At 39.4% G+C, this 27179-nt stretch overlaps 6 protein-coding genes across 23 annotated transcripts; 3 read left to right on the top strand and 3 right to left on the bottom strand.

The window, feature by feature from the left end:
- Positions 1-24: 24 nt before the first annotated feature.
- LOC124192712 (protein farnesyltransferase/geranylgeranyltransferase type-1 subunit alpha-like) lies at positions 25-6251 on the bottom strand. 5 transcript variants are annotated; one of them, XR_006873819.1, is made up of 11 exons: positions 5987-6251; positions 5797-5920; positions 5639-5734; positions 5234-5569; positions 4995-5175; positions 4787-4918; positions 4456-4710; positions 3691-4382; positions 2875-3580; positions 1891-2805; positions 25-1810 (listed from the first exon to the last, which is right to left on the bottom strand). XR_006873819.1 is itself a non-coding variant. In XM_046586168.1 (6 exons), exons 1-6 carry the CDS (start codon positions 6150-6152, stop codon positions 4826-4828), a joined length of 996 nt encoding a protein of 331 aa, XP_046442124.1. In that variant the 5' UTR covers positions 6153-6251; the 3' UTR covers positions 4001-4825. The 5 variants fall into 5 exon arrangements, 1 of the variants encoding a protein (XP_046442124.1); XR_006873818.1 differs by having other exon boundaries at positions 4456-4718; XR_006873820.1 differs by lacking the exon at positions 4456-4710 and having other exon boundaries at positions 3691-4415.
- LOC124192713 (homeobox protein MOX-2-like) lies at positions 3492-4697 on the top strand. Its single transcript, XM_046586169.1, has 3 exons — positions 3492-3999; positions 4068-4234; positions 4325-4697. Exons 1-3 carry the CDS (start codon positions 3492-3494, stop codon positions 4424-4426), a joined length of 777 nt encoding a protein of 258 aa, XP_046442125.1. The 3' UTR covers positions 4427-4697.
- A 261-nt stretch (positions 6252-6512) lies between the features above and the next one.
- LOC124192714 lies at positions 6513-9241 on the top strand. Of its 3 annotated transcripts, none has more exons than XR_006873822.1 (4): positions 6513-6736; positions 8114-8933; positions 8992-9070; positions 9134-9241. XR_006873822.1 is itself a non-coding variant. In XM_046586170.1 (3 exons), exons 1-3 carry the CDS (start codon positions 7868-7870, stop codon positions 8439-8441), a joined length of 462 nt encoding a protein of 153 aa, XP_046442126.1. In that variant the 5' UTR covers positions 7505-7867; the 3' UTR covers positions 8442-8548. The 3 variants fall into 3 exon arrangements, 1 of the variants encoding a protein (XP_046442126.1); XR_006873821.1 differs by lacking the exon at positions 6513-6736 and adding an exon at positions 7505-8053; XM_046586170.1 differs by lacking the exons at positions 6513-6736; positions 8992-9070; positions 9134-9241 and adding an exon at positions 7505-8053 and having other exon boundaries at positions 8114-8288; positions 8341-8548.
- A 2406-nt stretch (positions 9242-11647) lies between these two features.
- Positions 11648-14673, top strand: LOC124192716 (uncharacterized protein C2orf42 homolog). Its single transcript, XM_046586173.1, has 8 exons — positions 11648-11808; positions 11868-12054; positions 12121-12161; positions 12223-12495; positions 12555-12831; positions 12895-13632; positions 13698-13851; positions 13910-14673. The coding sequence occupies exons 1-8, from the start codon at positions 11786-11788 to the stop codon at positions 14269-14271; spliced, it is 2055 nt and encodes a 684-aa protein (XP_046442129.1). The 5' UTR covers positions 11648-11785; the 3' UTR covers positions 14272-14673.
- LOC124192720 (ALX homeobox protein 1-like) lies at positions 14666-20391 on the bottom strand. Of its 3 annotated transcripts, XM_046586187.1 has the most exons (6): positions 20240-20391; positions 20038-20154; positions 19625-19828; positions 16052-16229; positions 15709-15956; positions 14666-15625 (listed from the first exon to the last, which is right to left on the bottom strand). In XM_046586187.1, exons 3-6 carry the CDS (start codon positions 19789-19791, stop codon positions 14947-14949), a joined length of 1272 nt encoding a protein of 423 aa, XP_046442143.1. In that variant the 5' UTR covers positions 19792-19828; positions 20038-20154; positions 20240-20391; the 3' UTR covers positions 14666-14946. The 3 variants fall into 3 exon arrangements, with proteins under 3 accessions (XP_046442143.1, XP_046442145.1, XP_046442144.1); XM_046586189.1 differs by lacking the exon at positions 16052-16229 and having other exon boundaries at positions 15709-15958; positions 19630-19828; positions 20240-20390; XM_046586188.1 differs by lacking the exons at positions 19625-19828; positions 20038-20154; positions 20240-20391 and having other exon boundaries at positions 16052-19601.
- A 309-nt stretch (positions 20392-20700) lies between these two features.
- LOC124192719 (ankyrin repeat domain-containing protein 13C-A-like) lies at positions 20701-27036 on the bottom strand. 10 transcript variants are annotated; one of them, XM_046586178.1, is made up of 17 exons: positions 26877-27036; positions 26670-26711; positions 26500-26604; positions 26307-26438; positions 26026-26237; positions 25828-25959; positions 25449-25763; positions 25122-25369; positions 24885-25038; positions 23936-24442; positions 23785-23866; positions 22257-23723; positions 21893-22177; positions 21440-21735; positions 21332-21363; positions 21189-21237; positions 20701-21123 (listed from the first exon to the last, which is right to left on the bottom strand). In XM_046586178.1, exons 1-9 carry the CDS (start codon positions 26989-26991, stop codon positions 25023-25025), a joined length of 1317 nt encoding a protein of 438 aa, XP_046442134.1. In that variant the 5' UTR covers positions 26992-27036; the 3' UTR covers positions 20701-21123; positions 21189-21237; positions 21332-21363; positions 21440-21735; positions 21893-22177; positions 22257-23723; positions 23785-23866; positions 23936-24442; positions 24885-25022. The 10 variants fall into 10 exon arrangements, with proteins under 10 accessions (XP_046442134.1, XP_046442135.1, XP_046442137.1 ...); XM_046586179.1 differs by having other exon boundaries at positions 23936-24207; positions 24295-25038; XM_046586181.1 differs by having other exon boundaries at positions 23936-23969; positions 24074-25038.
- Positions 27037-27179: the final 143 nt, after the last annotated feature.

Genomic DNA, 27179 nt, shown 5'->3' on the forward strand with positions numbered 1-27179 from the left:
TTAAGAAGATTCGGTTTTGCGATGTAAAGTAAATTGACTCATTTTATTCTGGTAGGAAATTGTCAACAAAAAATCCCCACGCTCGTTAAGAAACATATTTTCTGACATGTGAGAGATGATACGTAGTCGACAACAAGTTGAAGGAGAAAAGTGAAGTGAGGAATAAAACTATCTGGGAAAAGAACGTTAATGATCAGAGGGGTGGGCATTTTCTCGTGTGAGCATTACTCGGTATGCGTGTTGAAATTCGACTAATTTGTCCGAGAGACAAACTTTCTCACAGTATAATGTGAAAGTGGTAAGATGAGAAGGTTCTTATCGTGACAAAACTCACAAAAAGGTTACTCTCTTTAGTTAGCGAAAACTGCAATGTTACACGATCGCGTTTCGTGATTAGCCTAGACTACAGAAGTCCTTAGTACGGTATTTTGTTTGTTGTTTTATTGTGTTGAGTGTCGATGGGCCAACGATGGTGATGGTCCAATGTGGGGGAAAGGAAAAGGAGCGGGAGTGAAAAATCACTGTTTGGCTTACTGAGCTTCTGGATTGAGTCTAATGTTTTGCTTAGCCGTTCTCAAACCCCAATGTGGGCGCTCCTTTCAAATATTCTTGATGGCTCTGCCAGGTGGTGCTTCTTCATTCCAAGCCCTTACTACTATGAGAAACAAGGAGGCAAAAAGAAGTCCGTGGTCCTGCAAAACTCATCAAAATTGCCATCGTTCTGGACGCCGCATATCCTGCTCCCTATGTTTCTCTTCTCTACTGATGCCCTTGTGGTTGTTTTGCCTTTCGGTGATTTCTGACTGCAGACATCAACTACATTATTGACCATCTTTCTTAATGGGGATCGTCATCGTTGACTGTATCAACACAACCTAGCCATACTCTAGTGCCCCCCAAACCTCACGCCGCTACGGATAAGTTAAATCAACAAGAGCTCTAACGTAGATCAATAAATCAAGTCTCAAACGATAAATTTTTCTATTATTTTTCTTTTAAAGTTACGGCAAAAAGATTTTATTCCACTGTAAATTGAAATTTAAAAAAAGGGGGGCTTTAAAACGTTCATCCGTAATGAATGGCTACCCGAATAAAAAAAAACTGATAACCAACACGAGCGTACTAAGCTTTTCACATTCGGATGTTTTATGCTAACTATGATTCACAGCATCTGAGCTGGAGCGCAGTTTAATGCTTAACGATGTGCGGGCGTTGACCAAATAATCTAATTCTTCGAATGGATATATCTTTATACTCACAAACACAAGATCCAAGAATATTGGGCAGGGCCAGTCGAGTTCTAGATGGGCGAAAAAATTTGTAACAGCTAATCATTCATAATTTCTGGAGAGTAAAAATGACGGCCTCCTAATGGACGGTACACACCTACATTTGAATTCTAAAGAGCTCCAATATTCTGAAAAAAAAAAAAATGTTAAAGAAAATGAAGCATGATTGGGTAACAAAAAATCTGAAAATTTAACGCGGACAAATCTGAAAGGATTAGATTAGATAAAAGAAGTACTTCATATTACTTCTTTCTGTTCGCTACTGACCGACTTACTGAAAGTGCAAGGTATTTAGAATTTCGATCTTAGTCAACGTTACCTCTCTATGAATAATTTTTTACTACTGGAAATTTTCCAATTTGTAAATACTATTGAGAAATTGGAAATTGCAGCTAGTGTGTATCGATCCAAAGACTCTTTACAGACTCGCGTTACTGTGGGAGTAGAAGGGCCTCCTGGAGCGGCGGAAGTAGAAACGGCCCGTCCATCACTTGCGAAAACAGGTTTCCCGAATAAGACCGCTAAAAGAAAAAGAATCACACTTTATCTTATCAATTTTAACCCTCCCTTTCAAATGTACTAGAAACTGATGGCATCTTACTATGAAAAAAAGTGTGTTCACTGTTAACACGATTTTACGTTGAATTTCCATAACTCCAGCATCCAGCGATTTCCTGAGACTTGGAAAAAAAAAGGAATGAACTTCCTGTCGGTTAATGGGGTGCGAAATGTGAAACCTGCCATCTTCACTGCTACTCTCTGTATCGAAAAGGCAAAGCTATTTAGTTACGGCTCAAGTGTGAGCAGGCTTCGCCCATTCATTAGAGCTTCACAACTGGACCATCGGCAAGCCCCAGTAACGTAGTAAAATACACATAAAATAAAGAGAAGGAAATGGGGATTTTTACTGTGAACCTGCCAGACTGCTTGGCGCCGAGGGTGAGACAGAGAGGTCGATGTGTAGAGAGGGGGGTCTTTGGAGGTGGGAAATAGTAAAACAAAAAAAAAAAAGGATGGGGGGCTGTCAACGTAAATTGATACCCGAACCGGAGAAGGCGTTGGACACGATGAAACGACTTTTGCCCTTTTTCTCTTCCCACCTATTGCGATCTGTCCAGTGCAAAAAGTGTATCTACGGTCAAAAGAGAACATTTAATTTAGAATACAAATTTGCGCCGCTTTCAAGTCTTGAATCGATTGCTCAAGAGGCTGATTTGAAAAATAATTATACATAAATAAGCTTACTGCTAAACTGATTACAACTTAACTATTGAAGAACACCATTTTAATGAAGTAGACTATTCCGGTTGTTGTTAGATGGAAAAAGTCACAACTGCAACTCAATAACAAACCATCAGTTATAAACTGAATTCTTCCTGGCGAGTTGTTCTGCTTGGAAAAGAAATTTCACTGTGACGGGAAAACGGATAGCCTAAAAGAAAGGGGGGTAGTAGACCCTAAACTCCGGGGGTCCTTGGTCCTGGCAGACAGCCTGGCGCCTCCATGGAATGTATCCCTGATAACAATATTGGGTGGCGGGGACATTTAGAAAAAGGAGTTTAAAATGGTAAACACTAAAACATACCTCCTTTAATTTTGAAGCTGCACTGTTGTAAAAGTCAAATTGTATACTATTCTATGCAGTAAGCAGAACGCTCCATTTTCCTTTGGGCTTTATGGTCTAGTCTTGCAAGGATCAAATTTTAACTTTATAACTGTTTGGGTTACAAAGTCAATTTTTAGGGTGAACTTTGAATATTGCGGCAATGTGAATTGTACTCGCACAATTTAAATGCAATGGTAAGAGATCAGTGTTGTCAAATCATATGCCAGTGAAATATGGGACTTCAAATTGGATTAAGATTGATGAATTGGACGAAGCGGCGTGGACAGCTGAGCAAATAAAAGAAAGGTGCCGCAACAGGATTTGGGAAGGAAAAACGCCAACTGGAAGGCGAAGGGAGTGAAGCAACACAACCAATCGGCTCGCACCGAAAGAACGCAAGTCTCCGCCTTCAATCTTCTCGCCTTGCCAGAACTGCATCAAGCTAAGATTTAGGCAGTGAAGACGTCGACTTGTCTAGGGAGTTCTTTTAACAGTCGGTATCTGACTGTGGACTGGAATTGTCGTTGCAAGTCGTCCAACTCCTGACGACTACAAAACTCCTTTTGTCAGTACCGAGCTAAAAAGTTCCATTTGAAATGAGTCTTTATTACTCTCCTTCGCAGTCTCGCCAATCTCACAACAGCTACGGTAGCGCCACGGATCCGGGACCAACATTTCGTCTTACCTGCGTCAATGTGAATCACGTTACATACAATTATCTCATGGAGAACGCATCGCCCACTACCGCAGATAGTGCCGGATACAATTACGCAAATGGATGTGGAGGATCCTTACCTTGCTATCAAAGTTTGACGTCTACATTGCAACAGCCTCAGGATGACTCCGGTGGACCAGGAGTTCGACCCTATTCATTGCCGTCGTCTTGTGAATCGCCCATGTCACTTCCAGCATTCTCTCCACCTAATCAGACTTTCCTTGGACATCAAGACCACTACCAACAACAGCCGTTCCCAGGGACACAGGTTTTCCACGACGAAGTGCCCCCAATCACGTCATCTTCCATCTCCTCTGCTATTGATGATTTTAACCTAGATGAAGACTTCTCTCTTGATCTGGCGGGAGCCGGCAGCTCAGAAGATGACGGTAAATTTTAGTGTGAATTTCAAATACAAACAAGCAAGAATAAAAACACAACATAATTATTTTTGCAGAGGAATCTAGCAGTGGGGACACAATCTCAAATAAACCAAGGAAGGAACGAACTGCTTTTACCAAACAGCAGATACGTGAGCTAGAAAACGAATTCGCCCACTCAAATTACTTGACGCGACTACGTCGTTACGAAATTGCGGTTGCTCTTGATCTTACGGAAAGGCAGGCAAGTGAAAATGATAAGCACATTCGATACAGTTTCAATAATAAGAAGAAACATGAATAACTAAACCTTAAATCATTTGATAAAATTTAGGTTAAAGTATGGTTCCAAAATCGGCGGATGAAGTGGAAACGAACAAAAGGTGGCAGTCCTTCGATCAAGCAAAAGAAAGAGTCCATCAAGTCTAAACATTAAAATTAAAGATCAGTGACGGGTTGTCTTACCAAATCATCACAAAATGTGTCGCGTTTCGCCATTTACTGAAAGCCAAATTTGCTCTCACTTAACTTTACATTTTTACAAATTTCAGAGTTCTTCCACAAATATTTCAATGATGAAAAAATCGAAATGATCCTTATTTGGTCACCTATGTCCATAACTGTTTTTCCTTTTTTTTCTCTCTCTCTTGTTTGAAAATGCTCGTTTTATAGTATTACAACATGGCCAAATACACCGGCTAAGTCAATCGGTTCTGAATACTAAAATTCTACAACACATCAATGTGCGAAAATATCCACTTGAATTCTTGTTAGCACATAAACAATCATAACTTACCATTTAAAAAAGGTGTATTTTAATTGACGAGATACGTTATCAAATGGCAAACTGTGAATTGAAATAGCGTGACAGAAAAAGCCAGTATTCACGGCGAATGGGATCCATTTTTGTTGCAAGTAACTGGAGCACCTATGAGAAGAACATATTATTAATAAACTTAGAGTATTTAAAAAAACAAAAAAAACAAAAAAAAACAGGTTCAAACTTCATCTGCTTTGGGTAATAGGACTTCGCGTTTCGAAGGATCAGACTGCATCATTTCTTCCATTCTATCGACCAAAAACGCAAAATAAAATGGCGCTTCACTTTTGTTCTCGTCCAGAAACTGGCAAAGCTCTTCGACTATTGGATGACCATTCAGTCCAGTTGGACAATGCGATAAAATACTGCATAAAAACGTTGTTATTTTTACACGAACTACAAAAACATCCGTGAAAGTTTTACCCGCGTAAGTAGTTCCATGCGCTTTCATTATTGCATACTATCTTTATACTGTTGACAGCAAATGTCAGCTCCCGGTTGATTATATCTTCAGTAAAGCCTGTCGTTTGCTTTACAACAAAATACCGTTGATTCCATGCTGAATTGTTTCGAATATCATCTTCTAATAAGCGCTCTACAAACTCCAATTCATGATCAAAGAGTTTGAATGTATCAAGCACCCATTGTCTGTGTTGCCATGCATGATAATTTTTGGCATCTTGAGCTAGCACTATTTCGGTAAGACGAAGTTCACTAGATGGATCACCTGACCACTCTACCAGTACTCTACGATGATGCCTTTGGAGATAAAAGGTTAGGTTGGTTATTGCAACTTATGTTCAACAAATAAAATGGAAGACATATTACCAAACTTGGTAGTTCTTGGGGTGATCTTCTATAATTGTTCTTACAAATGTTAGTTCTTTTGGAATACTCTTTTCAAGTCCTTTTAATACAGTTCGTCTAAGGTGAAAAATACATGTTAAATGCAATTTCAGCATAATTTGAGAATATTCTAGAATTACCTATATTGCCAAACTGTATAATTAGCAGGATTCAGTTCAAGTGCATCACTTGTCAACTGAAATGCTCTCTCTGAGATCTCATTTTTCAACACAATCGCTCGGAAATAGTTAAATATGTCTTTGACTGGAAAGGAAACAAATATTGAATATATTGAAATAAACAAGAGGCAAAAGAAATATATATAATCACATCGGTCGGAATATGCAATAGCGACGACCGGAAAAGGTCCTTCATGTAACTCGACGGGCACAACATCACTCCATTCTTGTCTATCACGGTAGAATATATATGAAGGTTCTTGATCAGAGCCCTCATCAGAGGAATCTGTCAAAGATTCCTTTGACTTTTCTGCCATTATTTAATCACTAGATTTATAAAGAAATTTGTTGAATAACGAAGACTACTTCGCGCGAATCGCGCCTAGCTAAAAAAAATCATGAATTTGCTTTTGTGTTTCGTCTGCTCAAACATCAACATCATTGTCAATTGTTATGCCTAGACAGACTTTTGAAATTGTTTTATAAATTTTCATGAAAATTGAGAAGAGCTAAGTCATTTAACTCTTAATAAAACTTATAAGTCAAATCAGTGGATCGGTGCTAAATGATTATTTGTTTCGTCATTACATTCTCGATAATGACAACCTCGTATCATATTTTTATGGTTTCATTTTCCCACTCACATGGTGGCTTTTTATTGAAGATCAGATCAGGGAGGAGTATAGAGGAGAAAGCAGTTTGCTATTCCTCTGAGAGGGGAGTCGAACCCATAGAGGTCCGGGGAGTGGAAGCCGCCACCAGTTGGCAGCACAATGAGGTAGAGGGTAAGTTTTCAGCCGTTTCCCCATAAGCTTGCGTGGAACAGCTGACTACCCGCCGATGATTTTGTTAAATAGCAGGGGTTATTTGCAATATTTTTGAAAAACACTTCAAACAAAAAGTAATCAGAAATTTAATTCTGATTTTTGAAGTGTTTTTCAAAAATATTGCTGGTGGCGGCTTCCACTCCCCGGACCTCTATGGGTTACAGCGCGGGATAGGACTGCTTTCTCCTCTATACTCCTCCCTGATCAGATCATAGAAAAGTGATACTATACAATAATACAAACAACCAGTGTCACCAGTCCACCACCAATATTTCAAAATTACAAAATTATCTATTGCTTAATCAAAAAATTTCCTTTCTATTTTGAACCCATTTATTATGAAAAGGTATTATTTTAAAAAATTATAGGAATGGAGTCGACGTTGCGCATACGGTAAGAGGGATGCTGAAACCCATCAATTTCGACGACATCTTGCCGTCTATCGAATCACGACTAAACCGGCTCTTGCATTTGATTTCAATATCTTAGAATTGACCGTCTTCATACTACGATACTAGCCTTAGACTTAGCTTCATAGACTTAACAAGCCTTGAAATCGTAGTAAATTAACTAAATTTTCATGTTATCATTACTATCGTTGCGAAACGGTTTGGTAATGCTGCACCCTGTCCCTCCCGTCTTCCCCCCTCCCCTCTTTCTGGTGGACCGTGGACGAGATGAATCGCCCCCTACTTGAATTTTCAGTGTACGTTTGGCGCTTGAGTACGGGCGAACCCAGCGAATCAAGATAGGCATCTATTGGTGGAAAGAGGAACTACCGACAGGCACCGACAGACTGTCGGTGCAATAGCTGAAATACCATTCTAGCACCGACAGTCTGTCGGTGCAATAGCTGAAATACCATTCGAGCACCGACAGTCTGTCGGTGCAATAGATTTTTCGTTGTCGGAGCGTGTGCTCAATGCAGAACAAGTTAAACGAGTATCTTTTCGCCGTTTATTTCGTCGATCGCAACATATTTCATGTCGAACATTTGTCTTAAGTGATCGTATGATCGTACACTTTGTATTGTCTTTCTGAAAGAACGTTAACGAACGAAAGAAAAGAGTTTTGAAGTGTCGAGTCATGTCAGCGCGTGGGCGCGAGTCGCCATTTTGTTACGTCTTCCCTCCTTTTTCGTCGGACGCGCGTCCCGCCATTTTACTTCGTCACCATTTCTTGTTCTGGAAGCGATCGATCGCAACATGACTGCTGTACCATCTCGTTTTTCAGTTCTTGGAACGGAATCCTCCACCGACGATGAAGAGGAAAGAGCAGCTATTACAGCTTCAAAAGAGAAAAAAGGGGCAGCTGCCCAAAAATTGAAATTGCCAGTGGCTAAGCTATCCAAAAAAAAGGGTCCTAAGGTCAGGGAAGAGCAAGGTCCTAAGGTATTTTTTTTATTTATTTTTTTCGTTGCCAGGTTAAGACATTTTTCTCTTTCATTTTAGGAACTGATTCATGATCCCCAAGCGCAAGAGGGTATTGTTGGAAAAGATGAGACTCAATTGAACGAGAAAAATCTTGAAATAGAAAACCTGAAATTGCAGATTGACAAATTACAGGGAGATTTACGTAATTCAAATGCCGAAGTTTTTTATTATCGTGGAGCCTATATACGCGAACGTAAGATTTTTTTAATTTTTTTCCCCCTAATTAAATCTAGTTTTATATATAGTCAAGGAAAAAGCAAACATGCTTGCAGGTATTGACAAAAAAGCCAAGATTCAAAATAAATTGACTGCTGAAACCGTTAAAAAAAGGCATGATACTGAATAGACCGTGGGCCACGGATCTGGGAAGCTCGTCCTATCAATTTCCTTTCTTGCATTTATCAACTCGTCATTTATTTTGAATAATAATAAATAAAATTCTTTGAAACCATCGACAATAATCAGATTTTTTTCAGCTGAACTGGCAATTTATATGTGTTGTTTATATGTGTTCCTTACTACGGCAAGCGACTCGGTAACCTCTGAGATTCTGGCAGTGCTGGCTAAGCACCAGATTCAGGTGGATCAGCCTATGCCAAAAATTGGCCTCGACGAGCCTGGCAGAGACACCGACACCAACGGCCTCGGTTGAAATAAAAAAGCAGTAATTCACACAATTTATATAGTATCTTAAGGTCGAACAACGCCGTCTGCAAGACGAGTTAAACCAGAAAAATATTGAGATTGAAAGCCTCCAGTCAGAAATTGACAAACTACGAAGAGTGTTATGATTCAAAAACTCAAATCTCTAAATTTCGCGGACTCTATATACGCGAATGTAAAATTTTGTTGGATTTTTTTTTTAATTCCTAATTTAATCGATTTTTTATGAATAGTGACAGAAAAAGCCAAATTTCTTGGCGATATGGGTAAAGCAGACCAAAAAAAGACAAATTGACCGCCAAACTGACTGAGGTAAATATAAAAACTCTTTTTATTACATAACGTTATCTTAACTGTCATTTTTCTTTTTCTCAGACTCACAAGAAGAGGCACGATACCGAATAAGAAAACGACCGTGGGCCACGGATCAAACAAGAATATGCTTGTCATATTACATTTATAAACTCTTTCATATTTTTGATACATATAATTAGCGCTCCCACCCGAATTGCCTTTGATTCGAATCGATTCGAATTGATTCGAATCGATTCAACTTGAATTGCGTTTTTTTGAGATTTTTCGAATATTCAGTTCAACTCGAATTGGAAAAATCAAAATTCATATTCATTTGAATTGTAATATTTTTGGGTAAATATTCATGGAAATTTACCTGAATATTCATTTCCAGATTCATGAATATTCATTGTGAATATTCACGAATATTTGGGTGAATTCGTGTCAAATTTGACAAAATTTTTGCAAAGTTTGGATATTTTTAGTTTCAATTTCGACCGCTAGATGTGCCACCTCTTCGTTTCGATAAACGAAGGGGATGGGTATTGTTTGGGTTCTTTTAAACGAACAAATATTCTATTATAATAATTGAATAATCACTAAATCCAGTCGATTTAAGTGATATTCTACTGCAATTAATTAAACAGTTAAAATTATGGATGTTTTTGTGTAATATTTCTTGCCTAATTTAAAAAAAGAATTTTTAGATTTTTTCGTGATTTCATTCGAATGGATTCGAATTGAGTTTCTGGCAATTTGAATCAATTCATATTCAACTCGAATTGCGTTTTCAAAAAAGCAATTCAGTTCGAATTGTGATTTTGGACGCGAATTGATTCGAGTGGGAGCGCTACATATAATCAATAAAATTCTGTGAAACTATCGACTTGCTCTACAAGACCAAATTATGTGTGTACGATCGTCTGGAAAAGACGTGATGGTGACCTGACATTTACAGCAGCATCTCAGATCTGCCAAAGATCCTGAGCCAGGCAAAGGGATCACACCTTGAACTGAGCCTGTTAACTTGAAAGGCAAATCGAAGGGGCTGTTCGATACGGACAGCGCTGAAGAGGAGCTACTCAAAGAGACACCGATCCCCACTAGGGCCCCGACTCAGGCCACAACTCCAGCGGAGGAGCAAACCGCAGCAGCAACGACCGAGCTGCCCGGCCCGTGGTGGTTGATGAAAATGAAAAAGCCAAACCCAAGAATAAAGAGGTAACGAGAAATAAGGGTGGTCTTAACCCAATCACTGTTAAGAAATTGATTGTGGCAAAGGAAAATGAAGAGGTAAAGACCATTCTGTAAAATAAGTAATAATGTTTAATACTTAAATTTCTTAATTGTTGTATATCATTTTCAGCTGAAATCCTTGGCCTTCGGTGGAGCGAAGCCAAAGAAAGTTGTGCTATCTGAAGGCCCTGGCAATCGTAAAGTAATCAAAGAAACAGATACAGAATTGGTCCAGACTGAGTCGGATAAATTTCCAAGTGATACTGCTAACAATCCATCCAAGCGAGGTCCTCAGGTCGAACTACACCGTCTGCAAGAGAAGATTGAAAGCCTCCAGGTTGAAAACGAAAAGCTGCGACAAGAGTTAGTGTTATCTAAAGCTCAAGTCTTTAAATTTCGCGGACTGTACAAAAGAGAACGTAAAATTTTTTTTGATTTTTTTTCTTACTAATCTAATCGTTTTTCTATGAATAGTGTCAGAGAAGGTAAAGTTTCTTGGAGCCTTGGAGAGAGGATAAAGCAGATAAATTGGCCGCTAAGATTAGTGAAGCAAATATAAAAACTCATTTTATTACATAACATAATCTTAACTGTCATTTTTCTTTTTCTCAGACCCATAAGAAGAAACATTATTCAGAATAAGAAAACGACCGTGGGCCACGGAACAAGAAGACCGAAAATGCTTTGTGTCAACATTTAGAAACTCTTTCATATTTTTTAAACACAACCAATAAAATTCTGTGAAACTATCGACTAAGAACAAATTCTGTGTGTACGATCGTCTGGAAAAGACGAAGTGATGGTGACCTGTTCACAAAGGTTGTTAGTTTGCCTTGCAGGTACAGAAATGGCCGAAGCTTGTTACTTAGCAGCACAGTGTTTGAACCAAAGTAGCCACGCTCACGATACGATTGAACTCCAGAGTCAACTAGCCGCTAAAGCTGCAACATACTGTTCAAGTGAATCTTTGATGGATCCCAGTGAACTTTGCTGCCTGGTCAATTTAAGGAATCTCATTCTGAAGCGTTCCTTGGCAGTTGGCAGTTTGGCACACCACAGCAGCATTTCATCTTTGGGAGTTTATCAAGATTTTACAACACCCATGTCTTGAACAGAAAATTTAAAAATTAAAAAAACAGCAAAACTCCATTTAAAATTCACAAAATTCAAGAAAAAATACTTTACTTTAAGCAAGTGATACTATGCTTTTGTGTTTCGTCTGCTCAAACATCAACAACATTGTCAATTGTTATGCGTAAACAGACCTTCGAAATGGTTTTTTTTATAATTTTTCATGAAAATTGTGAAGAGCTAAGTCATTGAACTCTTAAGAAGAAATCAAAACTTATAAGTCAAATCAGTGGATCGGTGCTAAATGATTATTTGTTTTTTCATTACATTCTCGATAATGACAACCTCGTATCATATTTGTTTGTATCGTCTGGTAGCTGTCATGCACATTATCTACTTCGCATTAGACTAAATGCAGTTTTTTCAATGGACCAGCGTTTGAAAGATTTGTAAATAAAAAATGACTTACCATATTGTAATCAATATAATGAATTGGATTTTCAACTAGACTTTCCAACCTTGGTCGACGAACTCTGAGAGGTGTCAAACCGTGCCCGAAATGTGGGACGTACAATGGGACCAGAGGCTTCAGTTGTAAAAACAAATCATGTGATGTCGTCTTCAAAGCCGCCGACGACCGTAAGAAGAAAACGACAGAGGCTTGTCGTATAAGCACCGAGAACCAAAACGCACAAGTATGTTGAAATGAATATAACAAATGTTTATATGTGTCTTTTCATGTTTACCTTTGTTGAAACCAGGTGTTTTCTGTCCGTTTACGTGACAAAGGCCCTGATTATAGGTATACAAAATGAGTAGTATTGGTTGTTAAAATTCAGCTATTAAAGTTTGTTTGTTTATAGAGATTTTGTCCAACTTACCACTGAATTAGTTGATGCAGGAGATGGCAGTTTTTCAACTGCTCAAAACGCTGAATGTTTTGTTGAGAGCTGTTCAAACAAAAATGACTCATTTAATCTCTTGCCCATCACAGCATGTCAGCACATCCAAGCAACTCTGAACTGTCATTCAGAATCAGAAATTTTACCAATAAAAGCATCACTGATCCATTCTTTAAACATTCCATCAGACTTGAAAGATGAATTGTGGAATATGGCTACTGAAGACAACCAAGGGTAAATTTTTAAAATTCAAAAGTAAAAAATCGCGCCTAATTTAAATTTGTCCTCACTAGATTGCAGATGCCTATTGTTCAGCGTGTTTCCAAAACCATATTTGTTGTAAAGTGTGCAATTTCGAACAAATTTTCTTTAGGTTTCCTACACTGTTCAGTTATTGAAACCCGCAACAAAACGGGGGCATTGGAACGAAAGTTCGTTTGCCCTTGTCGTAAACTTAAAACCCCCAACTCAACTGAAATAACAAACAGAGAATGTGTCCACTTCTATGCTTGTATTCTGGCATTCATAAGTGATGACAAATATATGAATGAATTCTCCTATCACATTCAGGTTAAATAAAAATGTTCTATTTAGTTTTCTCTTGTGTTTATTTTCAGTGAATTTTTTTTTTAGGCATCTAACGTTCTTCAAGTTTCGTTGGACAGCATCGACGACATAACAGAACGGCAGCTGGTTGTGCACTTTGAAGTAATGCCGTCGGTATCCGACGAAGCTGATCTACTGTGTGGTGACGTAAGAGTACTCGACAATTTAGTTCTAACTACCGAAGACGGTTCTTCGGGGTTCAACGATGATGTCTCAGCAACGGGAAACGTCAACTTGACTTTGCCGGTCAACATTACCGAATTGTTAAACGGTACGCTAGAAGTGGTCCCACAGCAGATGACCTGTTCCAGTACCCCAATCATCAGCCCAGAAGAGGCCGCCCAAATTCAACGAGGCAAGATCAAGATCGCACCCCTTAAAAGACCACCTCGCAAATTAGTTTCAGAAACCAGCAATACTCAGCATCAGAATCAACACACAATTGAAACCAACCCTAAGCGTATGCCTTATTTAGATGATGTTTCCCTGATGTTTGAACAGTGGCTAGCTTCTGTAACCGAACGAATCAACCAGACAATGCACTTTGGAATGCCCGGCAACCCGGATCCGCTAGTCTACCAGATACCCCATTCGTTTTTTGAATGTCTTCGTGAGAGAATCTCTGCAAATGGAAGAAAGAAGCGTCTACCTAATAATACTGTCGTATTTCAACGAAAGGATCGACCCCCGTTTTCCACTTTGACCAAATACACTTGGCATCTCAACAACCCAATGCATGTCAAACATATCTTTGACACTCCTCAGGTGATTCTACATTATTCATTTTATTTATTTTGTATATAATTTAAATTTACCATTCTGATATTTAGGTGCAATTGGAATTGACGCGAAGTTTTGTCGAGAACCAAGATGGGACGTTTGATGTGTATGTTCCAAAGAACATTGATACATCCGGAGCTGGGCCTGATTGTTCAGGTTTACCAACTCTTAAGCCCCTGGAACTCCAAACGTACATGATTATCGGTATGTGTTACCTTTCATTCATGGTGAAATTCTTTGAACTAATTGTCTATCTTCCCAGGACAAAGCCACACGGTTGCGGATGTTGAAACTTCTTGCCCCTTCAGCATCGAGTGGATCCCGGATGTTCTTTTGCAGTCCAAATTTGGCGAGTTAAGTCTGCAGTTTCAATTCGGACACCAAAGGCATCCCCTGGGATTAGTTTCAGATAGATGTGGCAACAAACGATTGATCAACGGAATTTCAGGCACAAATCCCTTACCCGTGAGCATCGCCCCTCGTCGGAAGAAGTCGAAAGTCGTCGCTCCTCCAGACTCAGATGCCAAAGATTTACAGAATCTGAATAACATTGAACTTGACTTTGATGGCGTCGCTCCCTTAAACGATAGTGAGTTCCAAGAACTGACTAAATCTGTCCCCTGAGATTTATAGAAGAAAAAACAAATCACGGTTTATGTATCGTGTTTCGCCCAAAAGGGTTGTGCTTCCTTCATTTTATCCATCACCTTATCTATTACCGTTTCTCAAAGGAGGAAAATGTCTTGTATTCAATTTTCTAAAATTATGTCGTATTTACCTGGCCATTTGCACTCGTCCAGCAACGGAAATGTGGCGACGATTTTCAACGGGCAAGATGATTTTTGTTCATGCATGCCATGGGAGACTGGATGCCGCGTTAATTACCACTTTAATGGAAAGTCATATGACAGTTCTGAAAAATGCTCTGTTTGACCCTTCTTTTCCCTTGTTTCCCTTGTATACCATTTTTGCGGTGAAGTTGTATTCCCCGTCACAGGAATAGTAAACTGTAAATGGCTCGAATAATCACTCGTTGTTTTTTCTTTTTACGGATTGTATGAATTGAAATCAGGTAAAAAGGGACAAATGGGTAGAAATAAATCAAAACACGACATATTGGCAGACAGACAGAAAATTAAGAGATGAAAAGGCACTAAACGGTAGCCATTAATGAAATGAATCAAATTAAATACATAAATGAGTATACGAGTACTGACGGCACTGGCTGCGGACAGAATGTAAACTTCCGCACGAAGAACAAAAACAAAAAAAAAGTAATTCTGAATCTTGATGGAAATATTATTTACTAAATTCGTCTGGGGATTCGCCCGTTGGACTGGTCTTGATTGGTTGTGGCGGGAAAAAGTCGCGGAAATTCGGTGCCGGTTCCTCGTGGAATCCGGTCGGCGTTGGGCCTTTGTTGAAACTCGAATTGAAGAATGGGTCGGCCGTGTAGCTGCTGACAAAGTTGCTTCCGCTTCCAGGATTGTTATTGTTGTAATAGCCGGTGGCGTACGACGTGGCGCCCGTATTCCCGCTGCCGCTACAGGCCGTATTGCAATAGTCGTAAGTGGCGGCCGAAGCTGGCCAGTCTTGACTGTGACTGGCCGCATTGTAAGACGAGAAGGAAGTGAAAGGTGGGAGAAGCGAGCTAAAACCTCCGTTTCCATTTCCGTTGTGATGGAGTGTTGAAGAGGAAGAAGAGCAAGAAGAAGTGGCGCTGACCGCCACTGAATTGTTGGTTGCCGAGCTGCTGTTGTTGGCGTGATGGTGGACGTGGTGTGGCTGTTGCTGTTGGAATTTGCGTGGCGGTTCGCGCTTACGCCACTTGGCACGCCGGTTCTGGAACCAAACTTGAACGCGGGACTCGCTCAACTGCAAGCGCAAAGCAAGTTCTTCACGAGCAAAGACATCCGGATAGGGCGCTCTTTCGAAAGCCCTCTCCAGTTCTTCCAGCTGGTAGGGAGTAAAAGTGGTCCTGTAGATATAGAAATTTCTTTTTTTTTTAAACCAATAATCGCAATTTGAAAGAAAATTTAGTGTCTGATTTTAGAGACGAACCTCGTTTTCTTCTTCTTGGTAGCGCTGTTGTTAGCCGAGTCGTTTGCGCTCTTCTTGCTGTTTTTGTTCTCACTCTTTTTGCCGCTGGTAGTCGACGACACCGACGTCGCATTCAAATTCGTTTGCTGGGCGCACGAAGGCCATCCGGCCGAAGTTGGAGGTGCCGATGTGGAAGCCAAGTCGTGAACATCGTCGTGATGAAATTCGTGCGGGAAATTGAGATCTCCGTGCTGGAAGCCCAACATTACCTAAGATAGGAAAGAAGAAGATTCACGTGAAAATGTCGTCGGGATAAAAAAGTAAAAAACAAAAGAGTATCTCGTTGAATCTATTCCAATTATACTTGAATCGAGTGAAAGTTTCCTCGGGTTTCAGCTTGCGCTTTGGCTACAACTTGCGTCGAATTGAGCGCCATCCTTTCAAGCACAGGGAGGAGGAGAGCGCGAGCGCACGATCGGGGACGTTGGCAACAAGTGGTCTTGGCTTCATCAGTGAATTTCGGTTTATATAGGAGCAGCTGGCTGTCGATTTTTTGAGGGAGGGGTCAAACAAAAAAAAATAACACACACACACACACAATACGCACTAAGAAAGAAAAACTATAAAAACAGGGAATGCTGGAGGGGGGGCAGATGAGAAGCTGAGTATGTATGGGTCACGCGACTACCCCGCAGAGTACGAGCGGCGCGCTCATCCCGTTTATGGAGCGCCACAACGAGGCTCAATTGGAACCAATTGAGCGAGTTAACAAGACAAATCGACGGGCCACTTTATATCCAATCATTGACGACTTCCTCTTTAAGACTAGAGATGATGAATCCTCCTCGCTGTCAATTCACTCGCAACGCAATTGAAATTTAGCGCAATCAGTCTTAATTCGATCAAATCTTCTCGCCGGCTCATATATGGAGGCGACTAGTTGGGTTCTAAATACTTTGGTGTGCGTCCTAACTCGTATCCCGTGAGATGTTTTGATTATCGCGAATCGACACAGTAAATGATCAGACTATATCGGTCCGGCTGCGACTCCAATTGATCATCATCATTAAACCAATCATCCGCTCAACAGATGCGAACGACTTTAATCAGCGGAACCAAAATAAATGGGAGGCTGCAGCTATTCATACATTCATCAACAGCGGGTTGTTGCTGATAAAACTATACACATTTGACTCTGGTGCAATTCGTTGTGGTCACTTCTTTTCTTTTTTCCTGTTTTTTTGTTTTGTTCAAAAGATAAAAGAACGTAATAGGATCAAGGTGGGAGTACAAAAATATATACAACTGTCCGTCCATAGAAAAAAGAAAGGGTATAGTACATGCGAAACACAAGTGAGGGGCCCTCCCGCTGCGCTGGAACCAACGGGAAAAAATAGGCGCGTGCTGCCGATCTAGCCCTGGTGCTATTGTTTGAAGTTTTTGTCTTTGACGTTTTGTTCTTCCCACCCACGCCAGCGACTCAACAGTAGAGAGGGTCACGTGACCCCCACCATCCTCTTGTCTTTTTATTTTACCAACCCCTCTTATAGGAAGAGTGAGAGAGGGCGCAACCCCATGTTAACCCATCGCCAGAAATTCTATATCTGTTACCTAAAACTTTGTCGAATAATAATGATATAAAGGAAGGGGGAGAAACAAACATGTAGAGAGATAACCGCACACGACCGCGAGAATAAGGGAGAACACAACCAGATATTGTCTATCTTTTGATCGACAGATCGACCGCGTCCGATGGCTATCGACGTGATAGACACTTTTTTTCTTCTCCCTTTTTTCAGCTTTGCTTTCAATATTGAAAGCTGGTGTGTTTTTTTTTCTTTTTTCACAACGGCCAAAATGCGGGACTGACTTTTTGTTGCCTACAGAATCGTGGGAATAGCAAGTTGGGAAGCTTTTCATGCTCGCCGTTTGAGCATCATCAAAACAGTTCAATAGAGAACGTACTACCAACTTTTAGTCGGTATGCTTGACTTTCAATTTGTTTGTTCGTCGCTACTTCAAGCGATGTGTTATTACTATTGACTATTTACATCGCGTAGACGAACCACAAACAAATCTAAGACTTCAGATTTCATATGGGATATAAATGGGAATGGAAAGTCAACTTAAGCGGCGGAGATTACGCCCGTGAGTTTATTAACAGCGCAACGTATTCGTTTCGTAATCAATTGTTATTTATCGTCGTCGTAATTTTAATTTTCGGTTAACGTCACGCACCAGGCGTGATGTCCCCCACCGAATGTTCCTTTAGTAGATCAGTAGCAAATTAATAAATACAATCAAGGGGGAGTGTAAAGTGAACTGAACGGGTTTTGTGATTGCTAACGGAATGATTTGAAAATTGCTTTGATTAACAACTAATTTAGATTATTAAGAATATTTTATTCAATTTTATGTGACCAAGTCTGTTTTTTTATGTAAACCTTAAAGATAAATTCGTGACGTTCAGATGCGTGGTTGCTGAACTTCTGCCTCCGATTAGATTAAAGCTTTGGCAAAAGTATTTGCATGCCGATCAGACTGTTTATCATGACCAGCTGTGACTTCCAACTCTTTACTGAAACTATTTCCATACACAAGGCATCCGTCTCAATGCTAATCTTTCACTGTCGAGCTTTGGCTTATATATCGCTAAATTTTGCTTCCAAGTCCAGCCCGGAATTTATTCCGCGTTCCCTGCTGATCCGGATATCGAGAACATTGGGGATCTTTATTGCTGCAAAGAATTATAAAACCGTAACAGCCTTCGCAAGGTTTCAAGCTTTAGTGAGGCTAATATATGTATGGGGACTGCAATATTATTCCATTAGTTGTGTTTAACGTCCGCAAGTCGCTACGGAGATGTGTTATTTTGGGGGGCTGCTATAGACGGACGCTTATCTCAAGAGTAAAGGCTCTCTGGTTAGCCCGGTGCTTCCGTGAACACGTAACGGACAGTTGAGAAGCTGTATTGTGTGGGCTGGTCTGCCGGGATCCTCCGGCAGATGGACAACAGGGACTTTTTCACGCTATTTGTAACCACGGAATGGCAAAGTTCCATAATAATTGAACGCCTGATACATTGGCCAATCGTCAGAGTAGCTGAAGGACAAGATGGGGAATCGAACGGGAGGTTATTATTACTCCTACTAAAATATTTAAACCTCCATCGTGACCTAATTATCAAGCAACGCGCAATAAAACTGCCAGAATGATATGGGATCAAGTATCATTCGATTACGTATTTTCTACGTTGATTATAGAAAGTTCTAAAATTGTTTTCCAGTGTTTTTAAACCTGACTGGTTTGGCGTTCGTGTAAGACGTATTCTATAACTGTCGGCGTCAGCTATCTTTTGGAACGGAAGAGAACATTTTCATCCGGACGATTGTTGAATAAATCGTAACCAGATGGCAGCTTCAGGAACGAGCTTTTCGAAAAAGTGAATGAATAATTAAATTGCAAAAATAAAAATAGAAAAGAGGGATGACTAGGTTACGTACATCAAATGTTTACGGACTGTTGGACAAATTCAATTGTGACGCTTACATTGCGCAGCAAAAGCGGTTGCAGGGTTTCTCAAACCGAACCGCCGATTGCGTTATGCAAACAGTGTGGTTTTGTTAGCAGGGACTCGATTTCAGCGATTATACGAGGATGTTCCTGTGTGGCGTCAGGACCCTCTTGGTCTTAAAATTTTCGAATATTTCAGAATTTTCACCCACAGACAAGGTTGTGAGTTAGAAAACCGGGCCTATAATCTGCATTCGTTCTACATATTATCAGCTATTTAATGAATCCTGACTGAATCAACAAAACGGCAAGAGAACAGTTCCAGTCAACCACATGGCTCAGGAATAATCGTACTCCGTATCACAATTTATAATCAACGCCACCACATAATCAAAAAGGAAGAAAAGAGATAAATGTTTCCTACCTTATTAAAGCCTGGGAAATACAGCCAGGCATCACGCATTCATGCTCCATCCGCAGAAAAGTTAAATCAGCGGAATAGGAAAAAGGGGGTCCTCGTGAATACACCCACACACACATGGTGTACACGAGGACAGAGGAGAATTGAAGAAAGGGGAAGAAGAGATCCATAACTCGAACGATGTATCAGTGGTTTCTCCAATCAAATCTAAATAAAAAGTAAAAAATGGTTTACGAAAAAATATTTACAGAAATAACAAGTATGGGAAAGTTGAAAATCAAACAGTTGGCATAAAATTAAATTAATAATAAACGGGAGAATCTAAGATTTCCATATAAAACATTGTAATTATGCAAGTCATGAACCATTAAAATATCTAGCAGGCAACAGGAATAAAAGTAACGAAAATCATTTACCCAAACAATGATATGCTGAGATTGTTGCTGATGACATACCAGCACATGCAATACTCGCATGTCTCTTGGTCATGATGGCTGGTTCAGGCCTCAAATATCTGCTATCACCTCAAACATCTAACATTCACAAATTTGGAACAGGTTTATAACCTTCTATTTAAGCTCCCATAATCATGCTATTTGTATTCTTAGTTTAATTTACCTGCTGAACAGCATGAAGCTATTAAGCGATTCTATAAAGAGACGCGACCAGACTTGACACGATGACCACATTTTTGTAAGTTATTTGCTGTGCTCATTTGTCGTGAATTCGCGATGTTTTTAAAAAAGCAGACGACCTTTTTCCCCTAATGAGCCATGTTTATTGATTAAGATATCGATATAATTAAAAATCGACCCACTCTTCCCCTCTAAATCCAACCCACTGAAAACCTTAAAAGCGGTTTTGCGCTCGACATCCGCTGAACGGATCGGGATTATTTTCGTATAAATTAATAAGTCTCAGCAAATTACACTAAGCCCCCTACCGCAGTTAAGGTACAAGTTAAAATTTGCACGAAACCCGCAGATAATTGCTTTATTTAGACCGAAACTCGCCACAATGACAACCTCCAGGATTATTTGTTTACCAAGAGTCACATTTTTTTTTAATGATGTCAACTCAACATGGTCAGACTGGTTGTATTAAATCACAACAGCAATCAAACAATTTAACAAAATGTAATAAGTATAACGGTGACCAAGCGCAGATAGGACTAGACATTGCTAAACACTTGATAACGGACAAGTATAAAGGGAAATACAGATGGCGACATAAAAATTGTTTAAGATTAGAAAAATGTATTAATCAGCACGGCCAGCAAGCACGGCCGCTATTTAGATCCTTTGCCAAGTTCTAATTCTGGTCTCCTTTCGCTTGCATCGTTGCCAACGAACCCAAGCAGATTTTTTTTAAGTGTACAGAGGAGGAAAAGGTGTAGGTTTCCAGGATGAGGAGCAACAATGAAACTGAGGAACGGATATCTTGATCTTACACAGCTGCCGACGACAGAAATTTTGGGCCAACAACACTCAGTTACTTCTTTCCTGTTTGTGAAAGTATATTGATCTCAATTCAAACTCTTTACAGATTTTTGGAAATTCGTTCTTACCCTTTCCGTCCTTCTTGTCTCCCTTTCCATCCTTCTTATCGCCTCCTTTCTGTTGTGTCAAGTTTTTAAAAGTAAACAATTCAATCAATTAGTTACGCAACAAATATTGAAAGCGTTTAATATGGATGGCAATCAATACTTACATCTCCGCCTTTGCCACCTTTATTGTCACCGCCTGGAGATATAAATCAATATAAGAGACATTGTAAAGACGGTTTAGATGATAGTCTTAACATTGAATTATTTCATACCTTTCTTGGGAGGCATTGCTCTGAGTTTGTACTAAGTGCGAGTGGATGAAAACTGCTAGATTCCAGTCCAGTCTGGCGACGAATGAATACTCTCTGCGATTTTAACTGGAGCGGATTCACAACAAACTGTAGTCGTGGACATAGCCAAGGGGACGTCGTCGATATGTTACACGAGCACGCACCATCGAGAGGAGGAGTCGAGTCACGTGACACAGTTCTCCGGATTTCCCGATTGGTTCCTCCGGCAGACGAGATCCAGATTGTTCGGGACAAAACTGCGTGTTTAAACAGTTTGGCTGGATATTCAAAAATCGATCAATCAAAATCATTTTAGGCTGCACATCTAAATATTCCATGTGACTTGGACTTAAAATAATTTTTTGGTTAATGGCATATTCCTTTACCATCTATATGCAAAGCAATATGGATAAGGTACTTCAAATTTTAACTTACTAAAAGACAACGCAGCGGAGATGTTATCGGCCATTGAGCTGTTGCAGCTTAGAATAGGGGGGCCAGGCAAAAATTCGTATTTTTCTTTCTCGTGTTTGTAAATAGCTGCACGAGGTACAAAATAAAACTGGTTTCAACTGGATCGCCAAGGATATATGCTTACGGGTGGGACTCTTGCTATTCTGGTTTGTAGGCGCGCGGGTATTGATCCGGCAGTGAATCGACAGACCGTAGACGGTAGCGAGTAGAACCCATCATATACTGGATGCGAAAGAGAGAAACGACCTAAACAATCAAAACATTAATCGAGGAGACATTTTGAAAACAACAACAACAACAAACAAAAAACGAAAACAATTAATACTTGCACCAGCAGGAAAACATTTCGATCAGGAAGAGATCTAATCTAATCAACAACCGCTTTTGTTTTGGGAACAAAAGAGTGGACCGGCGTTGAAGTGGAACTGCGTCACATGAGTCCACAAGTCTATCAGCAGGTTACACGCAGAAGGTCATTTGACCTGTGTACACGGGTTGCACCCAGTGAAAGGAGGTAAAAACAAAACAAAAACATTCATGTGTAAAACTACGATTTACTACGTACTGTAAATTGTTCTTAAGCAGCGAGTCCTATGACACACCTGATGATAAAGAACCAGGATGCATCATGTGATATTCATGACATTACTCGGCTATAGTAATTATAAAAATGACGCCAACCCCAAAGAATTTCAAAATATCCTTTTATCACTTGCTCTCCCATGTTGTTTATGAGAAGCACAGCCGTTGCTGGAAAAGCGAAATGCCGTTTCAGAAAATGTATTTCTGAACTGAAATGGCCTCAAGGTTCAAACGTCTTTTAAACGAAGTTTTCTTTTAGAAAAATGCCCTCAAAACTTGAAAAATTGCCCTAATAAACCGGTAATAACAAGTTCTTAAAATTTAAGGATCATCAGATTGCCTTACATCTCTTATTTAGCCCACCCGATCTATACAGTACATATAAGCACGGAAAACTGCAACCTGTTCAATTTGTGATATCAACCCCCAAGCAAATGCAAGGCGATCGAATGCGCAACACAAAGGAAAAAAAAAATAGTAAATAAGTGTCCAAAAAAATATGTCGGTGTTAAATTCTGGGCGTCCTTTATAGCGAATGTTCTAGAACATTCTGGGGAAACATAGTCACGTGGTGTGATTTTACCCCGTGAGCGCCGGGACGAACCAATCGCACCGGGGCAAAATTCTACTATATAAGGACCTACTGCCGGGGTCTGTCAACGCGCAGTTTCTTAGTACCAATCGCATCCCGTACTTACAACCTTCAGTCAGACTCTCTCAAACTACTTCGTTCAAGATGCCAAAGAAATCCGACAGCAAACCTAAAGCCGAAGTAAGTAATCTAGCGAATTAGTATGCTGTTTTTCTTTTGTGTTGTATGCAATAACTTACCAAGTGTTATTCCGTTTGTTTGAATCTGTAGAAGGTGACCGAGGAGAAAAAGGTCGAGAAGAAGGAGGATGCTAAGAAAGATAGCAAAAAGAAATAATCCGGAAAAGATGCTTCCTTTGTCATGGCGGTACGTACAGCTGCTATGAAAATCGCAGCCGCTCATTTGTTCTTACCCTGGAGACATGCCATGCAAAACAGTCCTGAGGACATCATCGTACTCTTAATTTTTCCTAAAAATGAATTTGATTTTATACCGAAAATTATGTTTGAAATTGATCATTCCTCTTAATAAATGATTTAACCTTTCGGTAATGATGTGTTCTTGACTTCCTGGTTTTATTATCTTCCTTCGATAATTTCAAGCGGCGTTCAAAATAATCTTTCGAAATGAAATAAGTGAAATTAAATGATAACTATATAAAGTTAATTATTACCGCTACCTTATTCTTTAAATCATTAAAACGTTCTGGCTACTGCGCTCTCAAGTTCTTGCAACTCGCCACAAAAGATTCATAAGGGAACCTTTTTAACAAACCACACGAATGAATACTTAAAACTGATAAAATAAATTTATAACTATCTAGTAGTTACCAGTTTGCTTGTCCATGAAAGCCTCCGGTCAGAGCTTGTTTTCGTAATAAGATAACGCAAAAGAAAAAAAAAATCGATGGGAATTAATTATCCTAAAATCAAAGATTAGTTACATTTTTAGATTAAGACGTAAATTACATATCAGGAGTTAGAAACTGAGTATCAATTATTGGTAACATAGGTTATCATATTTCTTGCTTCTTGAGACTTTAAACATGAACCGAATGTTGGTAACACGAGTGCCCATGACATGGACGGATAACGTCTGGTCTCTAGGAAGTATAAAAATAGATGGCTAAATGATCTAGTTTTCTGCATTTAGGTTCGCAATTAATAGCTGGAGTGAGTCAATTACTCACCACCTACAGAAACACAATGATCAACCTTTTACATTCATGGCTATTAGCCAACCAATCCGTCGCGGCATTGACACGCGACAACTGTATTGTTTTGTTCTTCGTACACGCGACATCTGCAAATCTCGAACATATCTGCTCTTTTTTACAACTGCAAATTAATAAGGGAAAAATAATATTGAATCTCATAATATCAGAAATTTAAGGGCGGTAGAGTTTCAGGGATTTAGCCAATTTGAAATGTGGGGCAGTGCAACACAGATGACACGACTTTTGACAAGATTTTGAAAAACGTCATTGTTAGGACATTGTCATCCTCAAAAACTTGGCCATAGGAACAAACACAATCCGTAAAGTTTTGTATATATGTATATATAATATAGATATATATATATGTACGTTTAGATATATATCTATGGCTCTGATAATTCTGTATTATTTGGACTTGGTTGGGTGGAATTGATTTGGATGGGAAAATGAATGGTACATTGGGAGGCATAGGGACTGGTGAGCAGATGTTGACATGGCAGGTCCAACTGGTAGCAGCCATCAACCGCATGATCGAACAGGTGATTTACTTTATCAACACTTACTGGATATGGTGGTGCGCTTTCTTGTACACCACGATGTGAATACTGACTATGACTAGATGAAGAAACGGGGTAAAGATAGGAGCAGCAAGGCTCAACTTCCCTAAGCTCTGAGTTGAGCAGCAAGCTCCATTCCATTGGTCACAAATCAGGGAATCTGTTAGTTTGGAACATTAAAAAAAAACCAAAAAACAAGTAGATTTTAAGTTTCAACGTTATGTCTTTGCAGAATTGTCATACCTTCCGGGGTTCTCGGTATAATCCTTGGGGATTTGAAACAAAGAATCTGGCATATTGTTGCGAAATTCAAAGTCTTGAAAATTAACTCGTGTTGTTATGGTCGGTAAAATTGGAATGTCAACTTTTACGGGAAAACCGGGCGGTAGTTTCATTTCAACGAATTCACGGAGCTTGCTAAAATGTTTGACAGGCGCTACAACTTCCAACACATCTAACAGCATCGCTTTGGATAACGGAAAATCTTGGCACTTGAAAATGTAAGAATGAAAATATTTCCTGAGTGGTAAGTACATTTGGTTATCAAGAAAAAAGGAGATGCGTTAATACCATGGCAACAGTAGCGCGGAATGTTTTAGACACATCTTTGCATATGAGTTGTCTACCCAAATTTGGAGGGTGACTACAATTGATGTAATCATTCCAGCTGAGGATCGTTTTAATTGGCGCAGGTAAAGACCCTCTGCGTATGGGTTCGCCGTTGCTGGTCTCAGTCAAACTCGAACTAGAACCTTTCGTCAGGGTCTCCATCAAAGCCTTATTTTTGCGAAGGTCTTCTTGAGTAAGGTGTTCTCTCCTCTTGCGGGATTCAAAAACCAAACCTCCAATAGAAAAGAATTCAGCCTGATATGGACCCACCATTTCCTGAACGAAAAAGTATACAATTTGAGAATGTAGGTGCTTTAAGGAAGAAAACACTTATCGTTACCGTTTTGTCAGCACGAAAAAAGAAACCAGTTTGAGCGCGGTTGAACGTAATGAAACGTGTCGACATTTGAACAGCTACTATATCGTTACTCATTAGGATATCGACTTCGTCTTCTATCTCACTCTCCGATTCCTACTTAGACAAAACCAAAATTTAATTGTTTACTGTAAAATTGGAAAACGCATTTCAAAACTTTACCTGATACCGAATTTGTTGATAAACTTTCTGTTTGTTATCTAGTATAAAAAGTGACTGTTGTCGTTCGGCTTCTCCATTAAATACAATACTTATGTCCCCACGCTCCCAATGCATGTCAGTAAAATCAACTAAAGTTGTATCAACCCGTATTTTTGAACCTTTCTTATGGATGCGACAAATATCAGACGGCAGTATGCGTGATACCAATGGTACTACATCACAAATAAATAAAAATCTTACTTCCAATTAAATGGTCATTTCTAAATTGGAATGAAACCTACCCCAGCTTTGAAAATCCCATTTGAGTTGTAAGTAAAAGTCACCCATTTGCTTTAATGCCTGGATCAGTTTTGGTCTCCTTTCTTCCAACTGTTCTTTACTTTGTTGCTTAAGTTTCCTCAATAGCAACAGAACTAGATCAATAAGAACTTGTTAGACAAATTATTGTGATCACATAATTTCAGAAAAACTAACTTGTTTGTCGATCACCGTAGCTGATAGCTTCAGCGAGTGGATTCCAGCCAAGTCCATTCTTAATTTTAACCTGAGCATTGTGGGCTAGCAGCAAATGTATGCATTCTGCAAAAGAAATGTCAAAATAAGTATAAATTCCTTTTTTCAAATTTTCTATTGTAAGGACTTGCCTTTGTGACCCAACATAACTGCCAAATGAAGAACTGTGTTCCCTACAACAGAAAATTAATATTTTATTTATCGAAACGATATTTAAAAAAAAAAGCAAAATTAATCGAGCCATGTTCACGGAGACAGGATGCCGCTCAAAACAATAAAATTTTATTGTATAAAAAAAAAGAAAAAATATAGTTGTAAGTTAGTGAAATAAAAGTCACCATGTTTATCCTTTTGGTTAATATCTGTAGTACGTAAAAGAGAAGACAATTGACGAATATCGTTACGATAAACACACGAGTGTAGCGGGAATAATGAACTTGAATCATCGGCCATTTTTCATGTTTACCTTTCGTTCCGCACACTGGATAAACAGAGATATCACAAGTTGACTAGAATTCTAGAAATATTACGGCAAAAATATTGCTGACACTAGCGCTTTTGTAGCTTAACTTGCAACTGTAGCAACACTCGACACTTTTTAAATTTAAGCTTCTGGGTCTAGTCGCTAGAGTGCGGGAGTG

This window comes from Daphnia pulex, chromosome 4, assembly GCF_021134715.1.
Source record: "Daphnia pulex isolate KAP4 chromosome 4, ASM2113471v1".
Taxonomy (NCBI): Eukaryota; Metazoa; Arthropoda; class Branchiopoda; order Diplostraca; family Daphniidae; genus Daphnia; species Daphnia pulex.

Bases quoted from the DNA above. Each gene is read 5' to 3' on its own strand.
- LOC124192714 (XM_046586170.1), top strand. From the start codon at position 7,868: ATGACTGCTGTACCATCTCGTTTTTCAGTTCTTGGAACGGAATCCTCC. The intron at 8,054-8,113 runs GTATTTTTTTTA...CTTTCATTTTAG, and splicing joins GGGAAGAGCAAGGTCCTAAG to GAACTGATTCATGATCCCCA. The intron at 8,289-8,340 runs GTAAGATTTTTT...TTTTATATATAG, and splicing joins TGGAGCCTATATACGCGAAC to TCAAGGAAAAAGCAAACATG.
- LOC124192719 (XM_046586178.1), bottom strand. From the start codon at position 26,991: ATGGCCGATGATTCAAGTTCATTATTCCCGCTACACTCGTGTGTTTAT. The intron at 25,764-25,827 runs GTAACGATAAGT...TTTTTCGTTCAG, and splicing joins TTTTTCGTGCTGACAAAACG to GAAATGGTGGGTCCATATCA. The intron at 25,370-25,448 runs GTATTAACGCAT...TACATTTTCAAG, and splicing joins TCCGCGCTACTGTTGCCATG to TGCCAAGATTTTCCGTTATC.
- LOC124192720 (XM_046586187.1), bottom strand. From the start codon at position 19,791: ATGGATCTCTTCTTCCCCTTTCTTCAATTCTCCTCTGTCCTCGTGTAC. The intron at 15,957-16,051 runs GTATAATTGGAA...TTCCTATCTTAG, and splicing joins GAAACTTTCACTCGATTCAA to GTAATGTTGGGCTTCCAGCA. The intron at 15,626-15,708 runs GTTCGTCTCTAA...CTATATCTACAG, and splicing joins ACCAAGAAGAAGAAAACGAG to GACCACTTTTACTCCCTACC.
- LOC124192713 (XM_046586169.1), top strand. From the start codon at position 3,492: ATGAGTCTTTATTACTCTCCTTCGCAGTCTCGCCAATCTCACAACAGC. The intron at 4,000-4,067 runs GTAAATTTTAGT...TTATTTTTGCAG, and splicing joins CGGCAGCTCAGAAGATGACG to AGGAATCTAGCAGTGGGGAC. The intron at 4,235-4,324 runs GCAAGTGAAAAT...GATAAAATTTAG, and splicing joins TTGATCTTACGGAAAGGCAG to GTTAAAGTATGGTTCCAAAA.
- LOC124192716 (XM_046586173.1), top strand. From the start codon at position 11,786: ATGGACCAGCGTTTGAAAGATTT. The intron at 12,055-12,120 runs GTATGTTGAAAT...TGTTGAAACCAG, and splicing joins CCGAGAACCAAAACGCACAA to GTGTTTTCTGTCCGTTTACG. The intron at 12,496-12,554 runs GTAAATTTTTAA...TGTCCTCACTAG, and splicing joins GCTACTGAAGACAACCAAGG to ATTGCAGATGCCTATTGTTC.
- LOC124192712 (XM_046586168.1), bottom strand. From the start codon at position 6,152: ATGGCAGAAAAGTCAAAGGAATCTTTGACAGATTCCTCTGATGAGGGC. The intron at 5,570-5,638 runs GTAATATGTCTT...TTATCTCCAAAG, and splicing joins CCCAAGAACTACCAAGTTTG to GCATCATCGTAGAGTACTGG. The intron at 5,176-5,233 runs GTAAAACTTTCA...GTTTTTATGCAG, and splicing joins GCATGGAACTACTTACGCGG to TATTTTATCGCATTGTCCAA.